We start from the raw sequence: 21,971 nt of genomic DNA on the forward strand, positions 1-21,971 counted from the left end.
CGTTCAAAGCCCTGCCGCCGCACCCCAAGCTAGCACCTACCGGGGGAGGTGGTACAGCTGCCTGCTTGAGGCGTCGGCGAGGGCGGGCTGCTGGGCCCCATGCCGACGGCGGCAAACAGCGGGTCAGCGAGGGCGGGGGCGCCGCGGTCGGCAACCTGGTTGCCTGTGGTTGCGGCCTCCGGCGCGTCGCACAAGCTGCGCTAGGCAGCTTTAGGCGGTGCGGCCAAGGAACAGAGCCTCAAGTCTCGGTTTCAGGTGCTCTCCTCGCCCACTTTGCGCCCAGCTGTCCGAGAGGCTCCTGACGGGAAGGGAGCCGATTAGGGCCCACAATGTGCAGGAACGATCCCAGGAACGGGCGGCGAGGTTGCACAGGCTTGTGGGGTCTGTTGCCACGGCACGGCTGCCAGAAAGGCTTTGGGAGTGTTAGCGGCAACTTGGAACGTTGGCGAGTTCTGTGGGTATGCAAGGGCGGGGGCAGGCCTGCTTGCTTTTTGCTGCGGCGGCGCGCTGCCAGCTAGGCGGGCGGGGCACAGCAATGGCGCAGACGATGCAGGCCTGCCTGGCAGGACGCCATGGCAGCAACTCCAAGCATGCCGCCTCCCTGAGCCTTCGATCGCGTGGCTGCGCTGCAGCACCGATCAGCCCCGGCGCATGCCGCTGCCCGTGCTGTGGCTGGCGGTGCGGAGCAGAGCTGGGGGCACCAACAGCGAGCCAGGGAGGCAGGGAGGCGGCGCCGTCGCAGTTGGCGCGCTAGTACAGCCGCACCCGCGCCCCAGTCAGGTCAGCCCCTGGCAGCCTCAGGCTGGCGGAGCCCAGGCTGCGCTCAGGCATGCGGCGGCCGAGGCCTGGCGGACGAGCGGCGGCGGTGGGCGCAGCCTGTACAGCAGCGCCGCGCCGCAGCTGCTGCATTGAATCGGTATTCTCTGGTGCAGCAGATTTATAGGGCGTGCGCCCTTCACAATCCCTGCGCCCTGTCAGTGCGCGATACTCAGCAGCGCAGTACCAACCGATCGAGAGGCGGTCCCCTTGGCTGTCTTCCAAGGCCAGGGTGCACCAGAGAGGGTCTGGAGGAGGGCCAGAGCGCTGCTGGCGTCCTTTCCCTCGTTGCTGCCTCCCGAGTGCAGCGACGGCCTGGTGAGCATGGGGAGCAGCTCTTCTGACTCCGAGAATGACTCCCTAACGAGCGAGTAGCAGGGCAATGCGAAGAGGGCGAGTTGGGGCATGAACGAAATCCTGCCCTTGCGCGTCTCTCCCCTCTGGGGCCTGGCATGCTCGCAGCTTGCAGCAGGAAGATTCGCATGCTGTCGGACAGCGCGAACGGCATGGGGGGCGGATGCACCCTCCTGCCGCCTGCCGCCGCCCACCGCCGCCTCGCGCCGCCCACCCTGAGTGTAGTCGCCATCATCGCCGCCACGCTCTCCCTCGTGGTGCTAGTGTCCTTCATAGTGATCGTGTGGGTGCTGTGGAGCAAGCAGCGCTGCAGCTGCGTCGTGTGGCCATGGCAGCGGAACAGGCGTGAAGAGACGGGCGGCCCAGCAGCAGCCAGCGGCAGCCAAGCTGGGGCCAACTCAGGTGCGGCAGGCAGGAGGTAGCAGAGGCATTTCGCACCCTGCTTGTCGCCCTGCTTGTACACCGGCTGTCCGCCTGCACGAAGCCGGCAGCGGTGCAGGCGCGGCCCCGGCCTGAGCCCTGAGCGCCGCTGCTCCCGCTCGCCGCTCTGCCGCAGGCAATGCCAAGGCTCCAGCCAGCCGCTCGTGTCAAGAGCCCCAGCCCAGCATGATATCGGTGGTGGTGGTGCACCCAGGCGATCATCTGGGCCTGGGCACCGCAGATGGCGAGCAGGCAGCGGGCGCTAGCACTGGTGCGCCCGTGGCTGGCGCTGCTGCGAGCGCCGGCGGGGAAGCGCCCTGGCCAGTCGGCGTGATCATCGCTGCTGACTATGCTGCTGCATCGCCTCCCTCGGCGCGCTCCCGTGGAGTTGCCGGCGGCGGCGAAAACCCCGCGGCCGAGGCGCTTCGCGCTGCTTACCTGGCAGAGCTGGAGGAGCGGGAGGCGGCGCGGCGGGAGCTGCAGCGCCTCAACACCGCCTACGGGCCCAGCCCCAGCGGCGGCTGGGCCATGTCCTTCCTGCCATACATAATGTGATACTGGCCTGCTGCCCAGGTAGGCGCAACAGACCTTGCCAGGGTGTAATCTACTACCTGCCTGGGGTCGCATGCCAGGCGCTGCTGTTTTTCTCTCGCTCCGTCGTCGCCAGTTGCCGCCCATTTGCCCTTCCACTGCTTCTGTGTTTATATGCCGCCTGCATTTTCTGCTCAATGCAAGTTTCTATGTATGTGCAGCCCCTCACCTCAGCCATCATTTACAACCCATCCATGCTTCACATCCCCTGGGTTTTCAAGTGCCGGTTCCTCAGTTTTCAGTCTGCTGCGCCTCACACGTCAGCTTTCATGTGCTTCTCTCAGCAAACAGATGGTGCCAGCTTACCACAAACCAATCAAATGCCAGTACCCTCACGCTTGCAGTACCGCAATACCCACTACCTCGATTGCCGCTCCCTTTGTCAATATGCCATGTAAGCGTCAATCATACATTACCCAGGGGATCGTGCATCACAATGTACAGGTTTCAAAGTGTGGGCCTCGGCAGGTGAGGTGCTCAGGATGGTTAACAGGTGGCTCAGACTACAACTGACAAACTGTGTGGACAAATCCACTGTAGTTCTGGCTTGGCTGGCATCCCTTGGGGGACGTTTAGGGCTCGAGCCCGTGATCGCAGTGCCAGCTCAGCTGTGTGCATGCTCATGCTGGCCATCACTCCGTGCTGAAGGGCAGCAGACTGGCAATCTTCTCCAGCTCCTCCTGCAGGCAGCAGCAGTGGGTGTGGCAAGGAAATGCCCAGGATGAGGCACCCGGTGCACCTTGGCCGGCCCATGCCATTGCGCATTCCGACGCTGGTCGTCCCTCGTTGCCCTGGTTGCCGGCCACCCCTCAGGCTGGGCCATGCTGCGCATCGGCTCCACTGGAGCCCTTGCCGATGTTGTGAGTCTCTTCATACCTGCTCCTCCTTCTCGTCAGTGATCTTCTCCCAGGACGAGTAGCGCACGTCTTGTTCGAGCAGCGAGTGCTCTTTGCGATCATCCTCAGGCTGGGGGAAGCTGCGCAGCGCCGCCAGCTGGCGCAGCTCCAGGAGGCGCTGGCGAAGGGCGGCGCCAGCCGGCTGGAGCACTATGTGCACAACGTGGTGGGCGCCCTCAACCTGGCGCCCGCCATGTTTGGGCAGCGCGAGACCTACCTGGATGCAGTACGGCGTCGGCAGGACCGCGAGGCGCTGGCGCAGCTGCGCACCGGGTCGCATTGGGGCGCGGAAGAGACCGGCCGCTGGACGCGGCGCCCCCGAGAGCAGCGAGTCTGCCCCCACTGCCACGACGGCATTGAAGATGCCCCCCACATGCTGCTCACCTGCCCCCTTTACGCCCCGCTGCGCCTCAACTTTCCTGACCTGTTTGCTGAGCCCCATCCTCCCCACCGCTTCCTCCGCCAGAAACCGTGCCGCCTCGCCGCCTTTGCTGCCGCCTGTCACCAGCGCTGGCTGACCGCCACCGTTGCGCTGCCTGCAGTCCCGCCCTGAACCCCCACTCTCATGTCCACCCCCTTTGCTCTTACCGCACCACACCTGCTCCACGACATGCAGTACTGCCTGCCCGCTCACACACTAAACGCTCGGTGACCTGTCAGTTGGCCTGTCCTGCCTGTTGTTCTACTGCTTCATCCCTCCTTGCTCGAACAACAAAGTCTGTGCTGCAAGCTTGTTCTTGCTGAAACCAGACTGTAAGCCCACACAAGCTGCGGCGCAGGAGCAGCGGGGGTAGTGGAGCGGTGAGAAAGAGAGGCTGGCAGGCGGGTGATGATCATGCAGGCACGCAAATCAACGCAGCTCAGCACAGCACAGCAGCTGGGCTGCTGTCCCTGTTGTGGCTGCAGGTTCAGCCGCCTGGCTGCTGCTTGGTGTGGGCTAGCTGGTGGCCTTCGCGCTGGTGCCACACTCACCATCACACTCCCGTAGTAGAGCATCTTCATGATGCCATCCTTGCCCAGCTCCCGGAAAGAGGTGGCGGGGGAGTCTGAGCGGATGAACTGCAGGCGGTGCAGGTCGCAAACATGTGGTGGTGGTTACCGCTGCTTTGGGGCATCGCTTGCGTTGGGTGTAGAGATGAGGGTACGTGTTCGCATGCCCTGCCCTGCCACGCGCCAGTCTTCTCCCACCCTTTGCGCTTCCTACGCCTCACCGTCATGTGGATCTTGCCGTTGGGGCCCCGCTCGGCCCTGCCCACAGAGCGGTCCATGCTGGCCCCCTCTTCAGTGGTGCGGGTGAAGTAGCTCCAAAACAGGCTGCAGGCAGCACGTTGCACACCAGACTGTGACATGACGAGGCGTACGAGCGGCTGGGGAGCGCTGGGAAGGCAGGGCGGGCAGCGACTGGCCTGCGTTGTGCTGTGCTACGCTGGCACGCACCCGCTGGCTGGGTCCACGCCCACCACGTAGAGCCTCGCTGTGGAACGGATGAGGGGCGGCAAGGTGATGAAGACCTTGCTGTTGACCTCCTGCCAGTCGTACTTGGCCGGGGCGCCGCCGGCGGCCTCCACGCCCGCCTTGAAGGCGGCGTCGGCAGCGTTGATGTTGATGCCGGTGACCTCGATAACCTTCCACAGGCCTGCGGGGTGGGGATGGGGAATGGCACGGTGGTTCAGCCGAGAAAGTGCACACTCCAGTCGCTGGAGGAGGTAAAAACCGTCTGGGCTGGGTGAAAACGCCAGCGCGCCAGCATTGCTCGCTTCCGGCACCACGGCGCTGCCCATCGCAAGTCGGCTGATCCAGCGTGCACGCACCGACCATGGCATCGACTTCCTCCTGGGTCAGAGCAGGCTTCTTGGCCTGCATGGCATGTACAGCCACGGAGTGAGGGAGCGAGCACGACACAGAAACAGGCTGTCAGCGGTAGGCAGGCAGCGGCCGCGGCGACCAGCGGGGGAACACTGCAGGCCCCCGCACCCCGTGGGCAGCAGCAATGAGCGCCGCGAGCAGGAGCGCTGTCTTCCAGAGGCCTGCAGCGGGCAAAGTATTATGTGGGGGGTGGCAGGCGGCCACCATGTGTGACATGTGGGGAGACAGCGTCTCGCGCTAGGTTCTGCACCCCTCCAAGCTGCCGCAATGTAATTGTGGGGCGGTCCAGCCGCCCCTTACCTGCCATGGGATTGAGGCGGGGAAACTTGGCCGGAGAGTGACGGAGGGAAATGTACTCAGTTCCCAGTCAGTTACCGGCCCCGAAGGATCGTGCGGAAGTCTGGGAGCAGCGAACAAACGGAATCGGGCTGAGGGCCCGCTTGCCGGCATGACGTGGCACGCGCCAATTTCCCCTCCGCTCTGTACAGTGTTCGTTTTGCAGCAGCAAGCGCAATTTCTGCGGCGGGCGGGGGATGAACACCAGAAATTGAGGGGTGTTCACCGGTCTGCACGTTGACATGCCGCCAACAGGCGGCCAGGCCCAGCCGCCTGTTGTGCCAGTTCAGGTGCGTGCATGGCTGCCTGCCCGATATTTTACTCGGTGGTGTGCCTGTCTATGCTGCCTGCCTTGAGCCAGCCAGCCCGCAGCAGCTCATGCTGGCCATCACTCGGTGCTGAAGGGCAGCAGACTGGCAATCGTCTCCAGCTCCTCCTGCAGGCAGCAGCAGTGGGTGTGGCAAGGAAATGCCCAGGATGAGGCACCCGCTGCTCCGCAGCCGGCCCATGCCATTGCGCATTCCAACGCTGGTGGTCCTCGTTGCGCTGGTTGCCGGCCGCCGCCTCAGGCTGGGCCATGCTACGCATCGGCTCCACTGGAGCCCTTGCCGTGAGCCTCTTCATACCTGCTCCTCCTTCTCATCAGTGATCTTCTCCCAGGACGAGTAGCGCACGTCTTGCTGGAGCAGCGAGTGCTCTTTGCGATCATCCTCAGGCTGCGGCGCAGGAGCAGCGGGGGTAGTGGAGCAGTGAGCAAGAGAGGCTGGCAGGCGGGTGATGATCATGCAGGCACGCAAATCAACGCAGCTCAGCACAGCACAGCAGCTGGGCTGCTGTCCCTGTTGTGGCTGCAGGTTCAGCCGCCTGGCTGCTGCTTGGTGTGGGCTAGCTGGCGGCCTTCGCGCTGGTGCCACGCTCACCATCACATCCCCATAGTAGAGCATCTTCAAGATGCCATCCTTGCCCAGCTCCCGGAAAGAGGTGGCGGGGGAGTCTGAGCGGATGAACTGCAGGCGGGCACGGATCCCACAATCACATGTGTTGTGGTGGTTACCGCTGCTTGGGGTGTCGAGACGAAGGAACAGCAGAGTGCCCTTCTCCTAAGGCCTGGCTCACTGCCGCGCGCACTACTCTGCCTTTGCGCTTCCTACGCCTCACCGTCATGTGGATCTTGCCGTTGGGGCCCCGCTCGGCCCTGCCCACAGAGCGGTCCATGCTGACCCCCTCTTCAGTGGTGCGGGTGTGGTAGCTCCAAAACAGGCTGCAGGCAGCACGTTGCACATCAGACTCTGTGATATGACGAGGCGTGCGAGCGGCTGGGGAGCGCTGGGAAGCAGGCAGGGCAGGCAGCGCAGGGGCTGGGTTGACAGCGGTTACCCCAGCATCATCCCAGTAGTGTGGTACCCCGCTTTGTACCATGCAACGGGACGACATGCTGGCCTGCGCTGTGCTGTGCTACGCTGGCACGCACCCGCTGGCTGGGTCCACGCCCACCACGTAGAGCCTCGCTGTGGACAGCGTGAGGGGAGGCACGGTGGTGAAAACCTGGCTGTTGACCTCCTGCCAGTCGTACTTGGCCGGGTTGCCGCCGGCGGCCTCCACGCCGGCCTTGAAGGCGGCGTCGGCAGCGTTGATGTTGATGCCGGTGCTTCCGGTACACTTCCACAGGCCTGCGGGGCGGGGATGGGGAGTGACAGGGGGGTTTCAGCCGGCCCCACCTGATTGCTTGAGGAGGAAAACACCGCGAGGGGCTGGGCGGAAACATTGGCAGAGCCGCAGCACTGCCGTTTCCGGCACCACAGCGCTGGCCCATCGGGCGTCGGCTGATTGAATGTGCACGCACCGACCATGGCATCGACTTCCTCCTGGGTCAGAGCAGGCTTCTTGGCCTGCATGGGGATGCGCAGCCACCAAGTGAGGGGAGGGAGAATGGAACCCCGAAACAGGCGCACATTGGTACGCGGGAGGCGGCGGCGGCAACCAACGCAGGGGATACCGCAGACCCCGCACCACCTGCGCAGTAGCAAGGAGCGCCCATAGCAGGAGCGCCGTCTTCCCGAGGCCTGCAGCGGGCGGGGGTGGGCAGCGGCCACCCAATGGGCCGACCGGTGCGAGTGGAGAGCGTCTCGCGCTAGTTTCCGCACCCCCAAGCGACCCATGTAGCTGCCGCAGTGTAATTCTGGAGCGTTGCAGCCTTTTCTCACCTGCGGGCATGGTGCCGATACCTCTAGTGTCGAGTGGAGACAGGTGGGGGAGTGAATGTTTCAACCGGAAGAGTACGCACAAACGTGAGGCGGCTTTGGGAAAGCTGGAGCACGCGAACAACCGGCAAACAGCATTTGGTTGATGGCGCTTGGGTGATGGCGCGGCGTGACCGCCTTGCCGCCACATGAGCGCCGGTTGCAGCCGGTTGCTGCCCCAGGAGTCATTGTGGGGTGCTTTATTCCCTTGGAGTCATTGGTGGGCGCACCAGCAGCACAACTGCATCCCCATTGTTCCAACACTGTGTGTTGGCTTGGCGCCTGCCGTGCATGGCGTTTTCCGCTGGCGCCGGCACCGCCCTGCTGCCTGCCTGTGGCCTCGCGCAGGGAGCTTGTGGGCGACTAATTTACAGTTTACTGAAGTGGGTTTGCCCGCTTCGATCCCCAAACGACCTCGTTACCAATCGGCTCGGGGTTGGCGGAGCGTTTGGCGTCTCTTTGATAAGCCTGCACGCAGCCGCGATCCGGCTATCTATTAATGCATGTTATGCTCTGCAGCACCCGCCCACCGCTTCTAAACCCTGTGGCCTCTCCTTGCAACTTGCCGCCGCCGCCGCCGCCATGGCGCTGCCCGCGCTCCCTGTGAGCTCCTCCCTTGCTGCTGCAATCGCCATGACCGCCGTTTACGGCGTCCTCTCGCTGATAGGCTACGCCTACTTCGCCCTGTGGTGCTTCACCCCCTACCTCTCCGCCGCACTGGGCGCCGGAGGTGCGCCGCCGCCTTGTCCGCCGCCTGCCTCCTGCCCCTCATGTTTGTTCGCTGAGCGCTGGTGCACCTGGTGTAGGCAAATTCATCGGCTTCCTCCTCCGCTCCATCTTCCTCGTGAATCACGACATCAACGTCTATGCGGCCTCTACAGTCTTCATCACCGCCGGCATGTCGGCATGCACCAGCGCCCAGGCAGCCACCCTGTCCAACTGGTGAGCCAGGTGCTGGCCGGGTGGGTCGCCGCACTGGCCCGCACGGGTGGCTGAACCAGCCCAACCGCGCTGCCATGCGGCCCATGCCACCACCACCCCACCACCTACCCACCCACACCCACACCCGATGCAGGTTTAGCAACGCGTCTGCAGCACAGGGGATCGCCTTCCACCGCAGGCACCCACGAATCCTGCCCGCAGCCTGCCGCCTCATGAGCATCCCCGTGGTGGTGTTTGGGCCGGGCATCGGTGTGCTTGCCGCGATTCTGATGTATGGGGTCCGCACACCTTCCTCCATGTCCCAAGCCCTGCGGCTCCGCAAGTGGTCAGCCTGGGTAAGGAGGGCAGCAGGGGAGAGGGGCAGGGAGGCGGGAGCCCAGGGGGCAGCATGCCTCAGCCAGCGGCATCCGTGCACCGTCCCCTGAACAGTGCGTGCACGCCGCATGGACCCTGCATGCTGCAGGGCACGCTGGCATGCCTGGCGGTGCTCACCCTGTTTGCCCTGCTGGCGCTCCTGGCGGCCATCGGAGGAGGGAGGCGGGCTGCCAAGGGGCGGACCGCCGTGGCTCTGGTGAGCCGGATGTGCACCCTGTGGGGCCTGCCTGCGCAGCAGAGTCAGCGCTGCCCTGCTGCCCCGCAAGACCGTGGCTGGCGGTCCTGCTCAGCCGCTCCTGCCTGGTGCTGCTGACGTGGCGCACCCGCAGGTGGCCACCGTGCTGGCGTCCATCCTGCTCATTGAGGTGTCTGGCGCGGCGCGGGTGCGGGGCCTGTATGATGCAAGCGTCTCCACCAACGACCACCTCTACTACAGCCTCATCGTGCTGCCGGAGCTGCTGCAGCAGCTGCTCACCAGCCTGCCCACCCTGCTGCACCGCATGGGGCTGGCAGACGCGTACTGCGGCTGGCGCACCGCCGCCTGGGGCTGGGTGCTGCGTGCCTTCCCGGCGGCGGGCGACGGCGATTCAGAGCAGGGTAAGGAGGCGGCCACCGAGCGGTCGGCGCCCTCCGCCACCAGCCTGACTGCCGACTCCACCAGAAAATGAAGCGCGACCCCTTGTGCCCTCGGACTCCTGCGCCTCTCTGCGGCTGCCCACGCTGCCCGCCCGCCCACTTACTGTTAATTACTGTGCGCGCCCTGCACACTTGGCGGGGTATCGATGGCAAAACAATGGCCCGAACAAGCATCCAATGGCACTGCATGGCACATGGCCATGTGGCGGGAGCTGGCGCCTGTCCCCAAAGGGCCGATGAGGGCGGCGCTCAGGCCGTTTCAATCGGCCCGCCATGGTGAGCAGCACGCAGTTGGCGGCCTCTGCTGGGGCTGAGGCCGCAGTAGAGGTGCTGCAGCGGCCGACCGACGCGAGGGCGCATCAAGAGCTGGGCGCCAGGCTCGCTGCCTTGCACCTCTCGAGCGCCCCATACTTTGGCATTGCGCTGTCGTGCACCGGGGGGGGCTGCGCAGCTCTGCAGCGGCAACCTGATTCGGCAAGGAGCGCACGCCTCGCTCGTGGCGGGCCCCACACTGGCAGCAAGCTGTATGAGGGACAAGAGGTCGAAATTGCTGCGCCTGGAAGGGCCCACCAGGTGCGCGACGGGACGAAGTATGCCCGCCGCGCACTACCTATCCCGCCGCCGCCGCCGCCACTACCTAACTAGCGGCCCTGGACCACCCATGTGCTTTTGAACCCCCATGCAGGCACCACCTGGAGGATGTGAATGCCATCGTGGCGGAGTCGGGCTGCAGCGCCATCGTGTGCCTGCCGCTGGTCGTGCCCGAGGCCGGCAGCAGCAGCTGCTCGGCGGCGGCGGCGGCGGCAGGCAGCGCCTGCCTCGGTGCCCTCATCGTCGGCTTCCGCTCAGCCACCGACATCACCAGCCCGTGAGTGCCACGTGCAACACCTGTGACTGGCCGCCCGTGTGCAGGGGCGGGCAGTGTGCCAGCTGTTATGCCAAGTCGAAGCTCAGCGCAGGATTATGTGAGGTGGAAGTGCTGGATGCTCCCAAACAGATAAAACAACCAAAAACTAAACAGACCGTGCCGCTGCGCCCTCTCACCTCGTGCCGCCGCAGGGCGCTGAAGGGCGCGCTGCTGCTGGCGCACGCTCTGGCCGTGGAGCACCACGGGCCGCTGCAGGAGCTGGCTGCGCTGGTCGCATCGATGCTGCTGCCGCCGCCGCCGTTCCCGCCCCTGCTCGACGACGACGTGCCCAACGGCGGTGCTGAGTGGGACAGCAGCGATGAGGAGGAGTGGCGGACTGGGGACCTTGACTACGGCCCCTCTGGCAGCAGCGACGACGGCAGCGGGTCGAGCGGCAGCGGCGGCGGCGTAGGCGGCGCGCGGCGGGCGGCCACGTGGCAGCCCCCACCCGCGCAGGCCGGCGGCTGGCTGTCGCTGCTGGCCTTTGGCAGCTGCGGCCTGGAGCGGCAGTTTTCGGCGTACCACGCAGCCCACATGCTGCGGGTGGATGCCTGGGCTTACCTCATCTGCTTCTGCTTCTACTGGTGAGCCCCGGGCTGGCGCTGGGCCTGGGCATGCATCTGCGTGGGCTGCCTGGCGGCCAAGGGGTGCCTGGGCGGGCTGCGGGCGCGGGCGTCAGCGTGCAGCGCGGAAGCACACGTAAATGGCGGGTGGGCGGTGCGTGCAGCCCTGCGCATGTCTCGCCTGCCTAGCTGACGCCTCCGTCCGCGCCCTGCCCGTGCCCGCCCGCCTCCCACCTCAATGCAGCTTGGAGGTGTTCTTGCCGGGCACGCCCTTCCGCCTCAGGGAGCGCATGGGCCTGCGCTGCCTGATGGGCTGTGTCAGCCTGCTGCCGGGGGCGATGCTGCTGTCCAAGCGCACCCGCGCCTGGTGAGCGGCCGCGGGGGCGGCCCCCGACGCCGGGGCCGGCGACCAGGCCTGCCTGCCTGCCTGCCTGCACGCAGCTCCGCATTGGCTGCCTGCCCGTCCCTCCCCCTTCCACACGAGTTTCGCCGGCTGCGCTGCGCTGCCGTACCCTCCCCCCGCCCTGCCCCGCTGCCCCACAACGCTCCATCCATGGTGTGCACCGCCCTCACGCCTCCTCCCCTGCGTTCCCGTGCGAGCAGGTATGGCCGGAACCGCGACTTGGTGCTGCTGTTCACCTGGTGCCTCGTCACCGCCTGGCAGACTGCCATCTCTAACTACCTCCACCTCCTGGGCAGAGCCTCCTTCCGACACCCGGTGAGTGGCTGGGCCGCCTGCCGCGTGTCGGGGGGTGGGCTCGCAGCCGGCAGGCGGCCTGGCAGGCAGGCACGCCTGGCAGGCAGCGGGCGGGCAGGCCGCGAGCATGCTGTGCTGGTCTTGCGGCGGCTGTGTGCTTGGGGTGGAGCGTGGACAGACTGTCCCGCACGTCGTGCATGCCACACCACGCTCACACGCTGTACCTATGTTCCTGCTACTGCCTGTGCAGCTCTACCTCCAGTCCTTTGGCTGGCTGACCGTCATGGGGCTTGCCTTCCAGGTGGGGAGCGGGGAGCGCCAGCTAGCTGGGACACGCTGTCTAGTTGGCTGGCTGCCTGGGCCCGCTTGGCCGTTGGCCCGGCTGCAGCCCTTGATCCACCACCTGGCCTTGTTAGCCAGGCGTTATTAGCCTGGTGCCTGGCTGCTGCTGCCCTACCCACCCGCCTTCCACACACACCCTTCCTCCCTGCAGATGCGCTTTCGCTTCCAAGTGCTGGCCTGCCCGCTGGCCTTTGCCGTCAACATCACCCTGCTGCCCGCCATCTGCTCCAAATTCTACGAGGAGCAGGGCGGGCGGTGCGTGGCCGCGGGCGGCCTGCGCGTCTTCCTGCACGGCGTGGTGCTGCCGCTGGCCTGCTGCTACGTGTTTGAGTCCCACGCCCGACGCCTCTTCCTGCGCGCCGACAACCGCGGCTGGTGCGCGTAGCGGCCTCTCTAACGGAGGGTGCGCGGCAGCGCACGGATCCCACCCTCCCTGCGATGCCCCTGCCGGGTTGTGTGGAGCGGGGGCGCCGTGGCGGCCTCTACCACAGCACTACTGTCAGACCCCTGCTATCATGCCTCTCACTCCCTCCCCCTGGGCAGCGCAGTTCGTGCAGCTGGCTGCCCCCACTACCTCCTGACTTAGACTTGTAACCTACTTTGATTTTTCTGCGAGACGTGGTGCTCGGTATGAACCCTTGTACCAATCGCCTACCGTTTCCTGCTCTTTGGCTGTTGCCGGCTGCAACGCTCCCACCGTCCTGTCTCTAGGCTTGCCGTAGCTTGCGTTTAAGACTGAAAGGCAACCACAACATGAGGCGTCAAGGCAGCCGGTTGGCATGCCTGCGCCACTTAGCCAAGCTAGCCTTCTGCAGGCGCCGCCACGCCTAGGCCTGCACCTTCCACCGCGCTGCAAGCGCCTGGTGCAGCGCGCGCGCCTGCGCCCCAAACCAGGCCAGCGCGCCGTCTGGGGCGGACTTGTGCAGGGCGGCGGTCAGCAGGAAGAGGCCCGCGTGCTGCATGAAGAGGTGCAGCTCCAGCTTCCAGGGCCCCTGCCTGGCAGCAGCGTCGGCACCGCCGCCATCGGCGCGCCGCCGCTTCCCGGCTGGCCCTCTGCCTCTGCCTCCGCCGCTGCCGCCAGCTCCTGAGTCGAGGGCGAGTAGCTGGCCTGGATGCTGTAGGCCGCCGCGTCGACCGCGCACTGCAGCCCTGCCTGCTGCAGGCAGCCCTGCATGGCTTCCAGCATCGCGGCGCCGGCGCCGGGCGGCGCGTGCACCTGCCAGCTCAGCTTGCGCCCCACCGGCCGCGCCAGCCCCGGCTGCTGCTGCCGCTGCGCCTGCTGGTGCTCCTGCGCCTGCTGCTGCTGCGCGCGTGCGCCGCTCTGCTGGCCCGGCTGCCCGGCAGCTGCGGCCTGGCCACCTGCGCCTGGGAAGCGCGGCAGCGGCTGGGTGGCTGCCGCCGCGTCAGCCGTGAAGCTCCAGGCCAGCGCCCAGCGAGACGTCTTGCCCTGCAGCGGCGGGGGCAGGCAGCGAAATCCTTCTTTTTATGGTCCAAAACTAGATTTGGACTGAGGCGCCAGGCCACATGCTTCCGGGGCCATGTCGGCACCGCTGCCAGGGCACAGGCTCTGCCAGGCACGCCAGGCAGGGGCAGGGCGGGCGCCCGAACGTCCTGCACCCTCAAAGCACCAGCCAGCGCATCGTGCGGCAAAGAGCAGCCAAGCAGCCCAAGAGGATGCTGTGGGCGGCGGCACGCGCATGCCTGGAAGAACTCAGTTGTGCGCAGGGCGCGGACGCCGTGGCGGTACAGCAGGCTGCGTACCGCCCGCAGCGTCGCTTTCTTCCCCACCATGGTCGTGTACCAGTGCACCGCGCCCCTCAGGGACAGCGAGTCGCGCACCATGCCGCTCACAAACGCCAGCTCGCCGCCTGCAGGGGCCGGGCGGGAGGGTGGGTGGGCGGGTGGCAAGTGGCGGCGGCGGGGTGCCGGGTGGCTTGTGCAGGTGGGCGAGCGGGGGTGGGTGGTGGGGCTGCGAGGGACCCAGTGTAGTGTGCAGGTGGCAGGGCGCTCAGGACAGTATGGTCAAAGCTGTCAGCAAGTAGCCGCCCCCTGGCAGCCGCACCTGGGTACACCATTTCGTCTGCGGTGCCACCAAAGGCGGTGGCCGGGTTGCGGCCGGCCGCCTCGATGCTCTCGAAGAAGGGAGGGTTGCACATGCAGAAGGCCAGCCGCTCGCCGTGCCGCACCGCGCCGCTGACGATGCCGCCGCCGGCCGCCTCGGCGGGCGACAGGCGCACCACCGGGGCGGGCGCCGCCGACGCCACCGCCGGCGGCGTGCCCTCGAGGCCTGCCGCCGCTGCCTGCTGCTCTGCTGCGCCGCCGTCGCCGCCAGCCTCAGCAAGGAGAGCCTGCTGCTCGGGCTGCCTGGCCACACGCCGCAGCTCGATCAGCGGGCCCAGCCGTGGGTTGGCTCCCAGGTTGCGAGCCGCCCACGACAGCGCCACGTCGGTCACGTCAGCTCCCACAAACCGCCAGCCGCACAGCGAGGCACCCAGCAGCGGGTACACCAGGTTGGCGCCGCACCCGATGTCCAGCCCCACCACCTGGCCTGCAGGGGCGAGCAGGGCGGAGCAGGCGCGAATGGGGCGCGTGGCGGAGGGGCCGGCGCCGGGTGTGCGCGATGGGCGCCGGCGCTGTTGTAAACGGTCACACCGGAGCTGGGCAGAGCTTCTTAGCCGGCCTTCCGCACAGCGCCACGCATGCGCTGGGTCCCACAGCGGGCAGCGGCGCCGGCCGACGCAGCGCGCCGCGGCGGCGCCCCCAGCCGCCGCCGTGCTTTCTATGTGCACTCGCCTGACGGCGCCGACAGCGCCAGCAGGTCCTCCAGCCAGTGGATGTAGTTGGCTCGGTTGGTCAGCGGCGGCACCAGCTGCCCCAGCGGCACCCACCACTCCACCCCAAAGTCTGCCAGCAGCAGCACGCGGGTCAGCTCCCGGCACGCAGCCGGGTCGGAAAAGTCGATCGACGGCCGGCCGCCGCCGCCGGCGCTGCTGCCGCCGCCTGGCCCTGCAGCTGCCTTGCTGTCGGCTGCCTCGCTGGCGCCTGCCTCGGGGCTGGCGCTGGCGCATGGCCCGCTGCCGGCGCGTGCCCCGCCGCCGCCGCCGCGCAGCAGGTAGGGCTGCAGGGAGGGGTAGCGCGCCGCCAGTGCCTCAAAGTGAGGCGCCTCGAAAGCGTACTTGCTGCGCGGGTGGATGCGCGCGTTGTTGCTGTCGGGCGCCGCGGCGCGCGGCAGCGCCGTGGGCGCCGCCCCGGCTGCTGCGTCTGGCTGGGCGCTGCCGTGGCTGCCGCCCGTCGCTGGGCTCCTGCTGGCTGCTGGTGCCGGCAGCGGCTCCTGCGGCGCTGCCGGCTGGAGCCCCTCCAGAGCGGCCTCTGCATCCCGCAACGCGCTTTCCAGCTGGGATTTCAGCTGCAGCAGGGGGGCAAACTGTGAGGCGTGCAACAAAAGATGCAGGCGGCAGGCGCCGTTGCAGGGAGGCGAGCGGAGAGGCAGAGGAGCGGCAGCGGCGGCGCGGCTCAGCTCACATCCAGCAACTCGGCCTCACTAGGGCTGCCTTTGGCCTCCAAAGCCTCTGCTATGCTCTGCAGCGAGGCGGTGTACTCCTGGATGGCTTCTTGCAGCAGCTCCGCCACCTGCAAAAACCGGCGGCCATCGCCGCTGGCGGTTTGAGCAGGCAGGTCGTGATGGCCTGCTGCCCATCTCCCCGCGTCAATGACATGGCCCGATGCATTCGCAGGCACGCGATTGGGCAATCAGAGCGGCAGAGCACGGTGCGAGCTCCCCACCATGTCGGTGACAGCGCTGGAGGCCTAGTTGGGTGCAATTGAGCTTTTGACGATGCCTTCGAATCGATATCATCAACCGATGGGCGTCCCAGCCGCCGCAGAGGAAGAACAGAGTGCACTTGCCCAGTCACGCTCTGCTGGAGCCAGTGGCAAGACTCTTTCGCTGCGATCGGGGCTGCCAGTGCTACTGCGGCTCAACCTGCTTGCACAGCCGAGGGTGTCGGCGTCTGGGCCTGTTAGTTTTGGTGTCCACTCCAGGCGACGCCATGCTCCGCCGACTGGCGCCCCTGGCGTCTCGTTGCGTCACCCGGAGCAGCAGGGCACCGGCGGGCTCCCGAGGGTTTGCAGCAGGTCGGCTGCTGGGCCTCCTGCTGTCCCCAGGCGGCCTGCTGCCTCGCTATGGCAGCCCCTGTTGGGCTGGGCTTGCATGATGTGGTGCTGTGATCGCCGCTAGGCGCGTGGGGTCGCCGCCAGCGCACATTCGGCGGCGGGGCCAGGTGCCGCACACTCTGCGCTCATTTTCACGCTGTCCAATGTCGTGTGTGCTGCTCTGGAAATGCCTGCTGTGCAGATGCGCACGGCGAGGTGAAGTACAACGCTTGGTGAGCGGCAGCTGCTGCCTCCGCCATTGTCTGCAGCTCCTGGCAGCGGGCGGCAGTCGCTCTTGGCTTTGCCCTGGCATGCTCTTTCTGGCCATCGGCTGGGCTTGATGCCCATGGCGTGGCATGCCTTGCTGCAGGGAGAAGCCCACTGAGATCGCCAAGTGGAAGGAGGAGCACGTGCGTGCTGCGCCGCCTGCTGGTCCGCCCACCTCCCCTGCCCTGCTGCGTGCCTCGAAGCTGGCCCCGCTGCTGACCCTTCTGTCGTGCCTGGCCTCCCACAGATTGTGTTCCTGGTGCTGGGCTGCTGGGGCGTGGGCATCTGGGGCGCCACCAAGATCTTCGGTGGCAAGAAGGAGGTGCCTGCAGAGGCCGCCGCCTAGGGAGCCGGCGCAGCCCTCGCTTTGCACCTCTTGGCCAGCTGAGCAGCTGAGCTGTCGTGGCAGCTCTCTTGACCAGCAGAGCAGCACCCTGCGGCAGCAGCCGTGTCGCCTGATGCGGGCTTGAGGCCCGTGTGGCACCGTACAGCACTGCTCCTCACTCCTTTGTGTGAGCGCCCCTCTGTTTCCTGCTCCCTCTTTCACAGATGCTCGCAAGTTGAGCGGGTCGGTTGGCTCCATCATTCTCGTCCTGTGCTGTAACTCCCGACCCTTGGCACCCCTGTGCACCACAACACCTATCTCGAGTTACATGACAGGGTATCGCGGAAGAGCGCCGGTTCTGGTGGGCAGCAGACACGGACGGAGCAGTGGAGAACACAGCAGGCAGCAGAACACATATGTGGGAGCAGCAACAGGGGAGATGGGAGCAAGGGCAAACGAGGGAGGGGGGTTTGAAGGTACAGGGGCAGGTGCCGGCCGGGCGCGGCTGGGCTACAGGTCTGGCGCCAGCTGCTCCGTGAGCGACAGCGCGCCGCGGCGCGGCTGCAGCGACTCGGGCGTCTGCTCCGGGATGGGCACCCCGCTGCTGTCCTCCACCTCCCAGGCGGGCAGCTCCCAGTACCGGTCGTGCGCCGTGAGCACCATCTCTCCCACCCACGTGCCGCCGGGCTGCAGCGTGATCTTGCGCGCGGCGCGGGCCGAGGCGATGGAAACAAAGCGGCGGGCCTCGCGCGGCGCCACGCCCGTGGGGTGCACAATGGCGATGTCCGAGAAGCCCTGCGAGTTGCCAATGTGGAAGTGGGCCTGCGGGGGGAGGGCAGAAGGAGGCAGGGGCGGCGCGGGGCGTGCGGTGGGTGGGCGCGGTGGAGTGAGAGGCGGCACGAGGACGGCAAGTGGCGGGACCAGCTGGCCCCAGCTTGGCCGCATCACGGCATCATGGCTAGCGGCAAGACACCCCTGCTGACACGCCAGCTCCGCTCCTTTCTCTCTCTCTCTCTCTCTCACACACACACACACACACAAGCTGTGCTCACCGGGGCGCCGGGGCAGAAGAGCACGTCGCCCTGCGCCTCGCAGTCGACGTACAGGCGGTTGAGCGGCGCCATGCTGCCAAAGGTCACGTTGTGGGCGTCCTCCACGCCCAGCCGCGGCTTGAGCGGGTTGCGGCCGTAGTCCAGGATGTACTTGCCTGCGGTACATGGCGGTACATGCAGTACAAGCAACATGGAGCGGTACAGGCACCAGGCCGGCTTGCAGTGCTGGGCAGGGCTTCGATGTGCCAGGGCCGGCGGTGCTGCAGCGGCACAAGGGCTCGCCGCCCCACCGGTTGCCGTGCACGCCGCCTGCTGCCACATAGCTGGTCCCCACCGCCGCCAGGCGCGGCGGCCTGCCCCCTCACCTCGCAGCCCCAGCGTCTTCACGTAGTTGGAGTAGGTGGGGATGTCGCGCGTGGCAAAGTGTGTGCGCAGGCCGGTGGTGAAGGTGAAGGGGGAGTCATCGCAGTTGTGCACCTGCAGGGGGCAGGCAGGCAGGCAGGGCAGGGAGGAGGTGAGAGTTCAGGGCTGAGAGGTTTTTGAGTGTATGTGATGGGATGGGGTGGCAGGGGGCGGCTCGCAGAACAGCAAAAGGCAAAGGAGGGAAGCATGCGGCGGGGGCTGGCTGGCTGCCGTTGGATGCATGGCCGCGGCGGGCGGGACAGCGGCTGGGCAGGCGTTACGGCGGTGTTCAGCGGCGCAGCCACTCAGAGCGTGTGCCCCGCAACCCCCACACCTGAAGCAGGCAGCGCAGCACGCTGGGCGTCAGCGGCGCCCGCTCCTCGTCCGCCGCCGGCTCCTGCCGCCGCTGCCGCGCGTCGGGCGCGGCCGCCGCCGCCGGCTGCGCGGCGCCGCCTTGCTGCTGCTGCCGCCGCTTCCAGGGCTGGTAGTGCTCGGCTGCCTCCCGCAGGATTTCCACATCCGACTTCTCAGGCGGGTCTGGCTGCATCAGGGTGATGCTGTACAGAGCCTCAAACTTGTGAGGCCACGCCTCCGTCCACTGCTCATCTGCAGGCGGGGAGACAGGTGGGGCCGGCGGCTGGGCGTCAGGCGGCCGGCACGGCGCAGGGAGCAGTCGCATGGCGCCGCGACGCGCGTGCAGAGCTAAACACCGCACGGCACCGTGCACGCAAGCCGGCGACTGCCTCCCCACCGCCGCGGGTCCCACCTGTGTCTGCGTAGAGGCTGATGGTGGGCCGCCAGTCTGCAATCGTCTGGTAGTCAACCGCATCCTCCAGCTGCTCCCCCTCCGGCTCCCGCCACGCCGTGTCGATCACAGACCAGTGCATGTTCTGCAGGAAGCCGTGGGTCTTGAGCGGTCCCACCCCAAACTGCGGCCACGCAATCTGGATGCCGCCGCTGCGCCAGGCGGGGGAGGAGGGAGGGAGACGGGCGGGCATAGGCAGGCATCGTGAGCGGCTGCGGGCGGCAGTCGCTGGGGTGCTCTTGCGCAGGGTTTGAGGCTGGACGCACACACGCGGCCCCAACCCATTCTCACACACCACGACTGCGGCAGCATGCACACCAGCCAGCTGGCGCTGCCGCTCTGCCTGCGCGGCGGCGGTGGCCGCCCCTGGCCGTCCCCTCACTTGATTGCCTCCTGCCCGTCGAACTTGTTCTGGTCCCGCACGTGCAGCATCTCGCGGCCGTCTGCGTGCCGCCAGGAGGTGACCGTGCCGCCGTGGAGGTAGAGCTCGCAGGAGGCGCCTGCGGGGTGCTGCAGCGTGACCTTGGGCAGGCCGTTGGTTCCCGCCGAGAAGTCGATGAGGCCCGGCTTGCCGTACGTCTCCTGGCAGTGCTGCACGTAGTCGAACATCTCGCTCTCCAGCTGAGGGTCCGCCTCGCCGGGGCTGCTGCTGCTGCTGCTGCTGCTGCTGCTGCTGCTGCTGCTGCTGCTCGTGTCGGCGGGAGGCTGCACGCCGTCGGCGGATCCGCCGCGCTCGCCGCCGGCGCCGGCGGCGGCGACGTCGTCGAGCGAGCTGGCTGCGGCAGTGGGCGGGGCCCGTGGGCGGCCGCGCTGCTGGCCCCGTGGCCGGATTGTGCGGGTGGCTGCAGGCGAGGCGGCGGGGCGACCTGCGGCGGCAGCGGCAGGCGCCAGCGACGCATGGGTGGCAGGGTGCGGGGTGGTGCCCGCCACGGCCCACGGCTGGCGCAATCGCGTCCTATCCCTGCAGCGGCCCACTGTGCACGCACCTGCGACTGTAGGTGGGCACCCTCTGCCCCTGCCCACATGTGCGGGAGGCGAGCTGTACGCCAACCCCAGCATGTCGATGACTGTTGCTGATGCAGTGCAGCCGCCACAAGCGCTGGAGCGTCGGGGCGGGAGGGTGCAGCCGGGCAGGCAATAGAAGAGCGACCGGGCGGCGCTGTGCGGGACCTGAGGCGCTTCAGGAGGGCCAATCAGTCGATGATCTTGTGCATGCAGTGGAAAAGAGAGGCCTGGGGTTCACCGACTTCATGCAGGATCCTGGGTCGCAGCGGGCAGTCGCCTGAAGACGCCCCCTCTCGCCTCCCTCGCCCTCTCTGGACGGAGCTGCATAGGGGAGGAAGCATACTGCAGCATGGTGAGAGCCGACGCTGCAGCAGCATGCCGGTGATGCAGTCCAGCTGGGCGGTGTCTCTGCGGGCCCCAGCATGACCGGGCTGGTGCATCCTGGGCCATGCTGATGGCTTGACAGCGTGGGAGCGGCGGCAGCGGCAACAGCACACCATGCCGCAGCTCTTTGGCAGGCTCTGGCCATAGGCAGCGAGTCCCTGTGGCCCAGGCGCTGGCTCATGCGGGCCCGCCGCCAGCCGCCCGGCCTGCGCGCCCAGCACCAGCGGGAGCAGCGGGCGGGCCAGCGAGCGGGCGGCGGCGGCGAAGTGCAGCGTGCAGCAAGCAGGCTTCCTGGCAGGCTGCTGAATGGATGGGCGCAGCTGCTGAAGGAATAACCACAATGCCACAAAGCTCAATTGGCAGGGGTGCATTTGCTGCTGTCCCATCTCGACATGCCGCCGTTGAGCCGACCGCTGACCGCCGTGCCGCCGCCTTGCGTTCCTGCTGTTCCTCCTCACAGGTGGCTGACAAGAAGGCCAGCAACCCCATGCGGGACATCCGCGTCTCTAAGCTGGTGCTGAACTGCTGCACCGGCGAGAGCGGAGATCGCCTGCAGAAGGCCGCTAAGATAAGCGCCTGTCGCCGCAGCAGGCGGCCTGTGCTGTGGCAGCGGCCACGTTTGCATGCGCTTGCCTGGCCTGGCCGAGCTGCCTAAGGCAGCTGCAGACACGGCGGCGGCCTGCTGCTGCCGCCATTGTCGCTGTGCATGCCGCGCATGTGTCGGTTGCATGCTTTCGCTGGCGGCCGTTCTGGCACCGCCACTCATCTGCCGCCGCCGCCCCGCCTGCCTGCCTGCCTGCACGTGCTGGAGCAGCTGACCGGCCAGCAGCCCGTGTTCGGCAAGGCGCGCTACACCGTGCGCCAGTGGTCCATCCGCCGTAACGAGAAGATCTCGGCGCACGTGACTGTGCGCGGCGAGAAGGCGATGCAGCTGCTGGTGCGTGGCTGCGCTGGCGCTGCTGCGGGCGCCTGCGGCCGGCCTGCTGCTGGTGGCAGTCTTGGTGCTGCTGCTGCTGCTGCCTGCTGCATTGCTTCTGCTCTGTGCTGCTGCTGGTGCCGAGGTGGCGGGCAGCCCGGGGCAGCGGCAGGCGCATGTGTGCGCAGCGCGGCAGCAGGAGCAGAGACGGCACGGCTTTGGCGGGCAGCATGGTGTTGGCTGGCGGCCAGTAGGCTGCAGCAGCACGGCAGACGTGGAGTGCAGCGGGGGGTCATGCATTTTGGCGGGGCAAGCGGCGCCGACTTGCACATTTGCCGCAGCACAGCTCAGTATGGCACATTTGCAGCATGGAGGGCGAGCACTGGGCAGGGCGAAAGCAGCAAGCCTGCAAGGGTGCAGCGGCTGCTTGCATCAGGCTGGTTTGTCGCCAGCACGGCATGGAAGCAGCACACGGCGAGCAGCCCCAAGTTCCGCAGCAGCGGAGCAGCTGCAGCTTCGCGCCGAGGCCCGCCGCGGCGAGCGGCCCGGCCAGCCCATTTCCACACACACCGCCTCTCGCTTCGTCTCTTCGTCTCAACTCTTGCCGCCCCTTCTCAGACCCCTCCGCCGCCCCCTGACCCCGCTCCCTTGCCCCGCGCCTGCGCCCTGCGCCCCGCCTTCT

At 67.4% G+C, this 21,971-nt stretch overlaps 6 protein-coding genes across 6 annotated transcripts in view; 4 read left to right on the forward strand and 2 right to left on the reverse strand.

The window, feature by feature from the left end:
- Positions 1-1,776: 1,776 nt before the first annotated feature.
- Positions 1,777-2,145, forward strand: CHLNCDRAFT_134439 (expressed protein; the record flags this gene model as incomplete). Its single annotated transcript, XM_005847250.1, has 1 exon — positions 1,777-2,145. The coding sequence occupies one exon, from the start codon at positions 1,777-1,779 to the stop codon at positions 2,143-2,145; it is 369 nt and encodes a 122-aa protein (XP_005847312.1).
- Positions 2,146-5,667: 3,522 nt separating this feature from the next.
- On the reverse strand, positions 5,668-7,493 carry CHLNCDRAFT_134441 (expressed protein; the record flags this gene model as incomplete). The annotated part of the gene is made up of 8 exons (XM_005847417.1): positions 5,668-5,715; positions 5,906-5,995; positions 6,200-6,286; positions 6,438-6,540; positions 6,751-6,949; positions 7,123-7,168; positions 7,290-7,342; positions 7,484-7,493. 8 exons carry the CDS (start codon positions 7,491-7,493, stop codon positions 5,668-5,670), a joined length of 636 nt encoding a protein of 211 aa, XP_005847479.1.
- Positions 7,494-9,998: 2,505 nt separating this feature from the next.
- On the forward strand, positions 9,999-12,366 carry CHLNCDRAFT_134443 (hypothetical protein; the record flags this gene model as incomplete). The annotated part of the gene is made up of 7 exons (XM_005847251.1): positions 9,999-10,045; positions 10,158-10,340; positions 10,532-10,963; positions 11,187-11,309; positions 11,546-11,660; positions 11,890-11,940; positions 12,133-12,366. 7 exons carry the CDS (start codon positions 9,999-10,001, stop codon positions 12,364-12,366), a joined length of 1,185 nt encoding a protein of 394 aa, XP_005847313.1.
- Positions 12,367-16,320: 3,954 nt separating this feature from the next.
- Positions 16,321-16,746, forward strand: CHLNCDRAFT_134446 (expressed protein; the record flags this gene model as incomplete). Its single annotated transcript, XM_005847252.1, has 3 exons — positions 16,321-16,349; positions 16,504-16,543; positions 16,648-16,746. 3 exons carry the CDS (start codon positions 16,321-16,323, stop codon positions 16,744-16,746), a joined length of 168 nt encoding a protein of 55 aa, XP_005847314.1.
- A 489-nt stretch (positions 16,747-17,235) lies between these two features.
- Positions 17,236-20,009, reverse strand: CHLNCDRAFT_134447 (hypothetical protein; the record flags this gene model as incomplete). The annotated part of the gene is made up of 7 exons (XM_005847418.1): positions 17,236-17,547; positions 17,778-17,932; positions 18,143-18,254; positions 18,514-18,785; positions 18,946-19,136; positions 19,367-19,826; positions 19,991-20,009. 7 exons carry the CDS (start codon positions 20,007-20,009, stop codon positions 17,236-17,238), a joined length of 1,521 nt encoding a protein of 506 aa, XP_005847480.1.
- A 329-nt stretch (positions 20,010-20,338) lies between these two features.
- The window catches only part of CHLNCDRAFT_48854 (hypothetical protein), a gene marked incomplete at both ends in the record, with an annotated part of 2,471 nt that continues 838 nt past the window's right edge, over positions 20,339-21,971 (forward strand). The window contains 3 exons of the mRNA XM_005847253.1: positions 20,339-20,341; positions 20,834-20,971; positions 21,185-21,434. Of these exons, the coding sequence (XP_005847315.1) occupies positions 20,339-20,341; positions 20,834-20,971; positions 21,185-21,434 (391 nt within the window). The remainder of the gene's footprint in view (positions 20,342-20,833; positions 20,972-21,184; positions 21,435-21,971) is intronic.

This window comes from Chlorella variabilis (assembly GCF_000147415.1).
Source record: "Chlorella variabilis unplaced genomic scaffold CHLNCscaffold_11, whole genome shotgun sequence".
NCBI classification, from domain to species: Eukaryota; Viridiplantae; Chlorophyta; class Trebouxiophyceae; order Chlorellales; family Chlorellaceae; genus Chlorella; species Chlorella variabilis.